The sequence below is a fragment of the Elephantulus edwardii genome, unplaced genomic scaffold (genome assembly GCF_000299155.1).
Source record: "Elephantulus edwardii isolate Elephantulus edwardi_28Jun2011 unplaced genomic scaffold, EleEdw1.0 scaffold01353, whole genome shotgun sequence".
NCBI lineage: Eukaryota > Metazoa > Chordata > Mammalia > Macroscelidea > Macroscelididae > Elephantulus > Elephantulus edwardii.
In genome coordinates this window covers 7729-9500 of record NW_006401103.1, presented here as the reverse complement: position 1 = coordinate 9500, position 1772 = coordinate 7729, and the positions used below count along the sequence as shown (strand labels likewise).

General features: G+C 47.7%; 1 protein-coding gene across 1 annotated transcript; it reads right to left on the bottom strand.

Annotated features, from left to right (window-relative positions):
- Positions 1–13: 13 nt before the first annotated feature.
- LOC102869066 (polyadenylate-binding protein 1-like) lies at positions 14–1760 on the bottom strand (the record flags this gene model as incomplete). The annotated part of the gene is made up of 2 exons (XM_006903457.1): positions 1470–1760; positions 14–1373 (listed from the first exon to the last, which is right to left on the bottom strand). Coding segments are annotated over exons 1-2 (1651 nt in total), but the record flags the coding sequence as incomplete, so codon positions are not given.
- Positions 1761–1772: the final 12 nt, after the last annotated feature.

The window sequence follows — 1772 nt, the reverse complement described above, 5'->3', positions numbered from 1 at the left end:
TCCAGTAACATGCCAGTGATTTTACCAGCCAATGTAGGGTGCATGGCTTGAATAAGAGGAAACAGCCTTTCACCCAACATCTGCTTTTGCTCTTGAGGAGGGGCAGATGCCAACATGGAAGCAGTCAAAGGCTCTTGACCTTGTACATGAACAGCAGGCTGCTGCATGGTGACTTGTGGTTGTGCATTTAGGTGTTGCTGAGGATTGCGAACTCCCGCAGCGTATTTATACTGCGGCACAGTGCGGACAGCAGGAGTAGCTGCTGCAGCAGCAGCTGCAGGACGGGGACCCATGGTCTGTGTTGATGTGTTAGCAACACGCTGTGTTGACATGACTCGTGGAACTTGTGAAGAAGCTGGTCTCATGGTACTAAATGGTGGTCTAGGAGCAGCTGGGCGGATAGCACTGGGCATATTTTGGAATGGATGAGGTCTGGCACCCTGAGCAGTACAGCGAGGACTTGGTCTTAATTGAGCAATTTGGCTAGGAGGGTAGTACGCAGCACGGTTCTGAGTCTGTGGAATAGCTGCCATGAAGTAACCTGAAGGAGGTGCTGGCTGGTAGGGGTTGATCACGGGGTTGGGCACAGCTCGGACACTCGCCATTCTCTGGATGTACTGGTTAGTGAGGTGAGCCTGGCGCTCTTCTTTGCGCTGAGCTAAAGCTACATATAATGGTTTCGTGGCCACAATTCTACCATTCATTTCTGTAACTGCTTTAATGGCTTCTTCAGGGGAGGAGAAACATACAAAACCAAATCCTTTGCTGCGACCACCCTTCATCATAACCTTTGCGCTAGTGATTGTTCCAAATGGAGAAAACTCTTTGCGGAGACGTTCGTCATCAATGCCATCATCAAGATTTTTCACATATAAGTTAACACCCTGGTATCTGGTGATCCTATCTTGCTTCATCTGCTCAAATTTGCGCTTAAGTTCCGTCTGTCGTTCCACTTTTTTCTGAGCTCGACCAACATAAATTTGTTTTCCATTGAGCTCCTTTCCATACATCTCATCAACAGCTTTCTGTGTATCTTCATGCCTCTCGAAGCTCACAAATCCAAAACCTTTGGACTTCCCACTTTCATCAGTCATTACTTTCACACTTAAGGCAGGTCCAAACTTGCCAAAGAGATCCTTAAGGCGCTCATCATCCATGTCCTCTCCAAAATTCTTGATGTAAACATTGGTAAACTCTTTAGCCCTAGCTCCGAGTTCTGCTTCTCGTTCTTTGTGAGACTTAAAACGTCCAACAAATACTTTGTGATCATTTAGAAGCATCCCATTCATTTTTTCAATAGCTCTTTCAGCTGCTTCCTGCGTCTCAAAATGCACAAATCCATAGCCCTTGGAACCATTTTCATCACAAACCACCTTACATGAGAGGATATTGCCAAATGCTGAAAATGTATCATACAGTGCTTTATTATCAATGGATTTGTCCAAATTTTTAATGAATATGTTGCCCACTCCACTTTTACGAAGCGGTGGATCACGCTGAGACCACATTATGCGTACTGGCTTGCCCTTTATAACATCAAAATTCATGGTGTCCAAAGCACGCTCCGCGTCCGCGGACTGCTGGAAGTTCATATACACGTAGCCCAAGAAGCGGCGGGTGATCATGTCCCTGCAGATCCGGATGGAGAGGATGGGCCCGGCCGGGCTGAACTTCTCGTAGAGCATCGCCTCTGTCACGTCGGGGTGTAGGTCGCCCACGTAGAGCGAGGCTATGGGATAGCTGGGGGCGCTGGGGTTCATCTTGGCACGGCT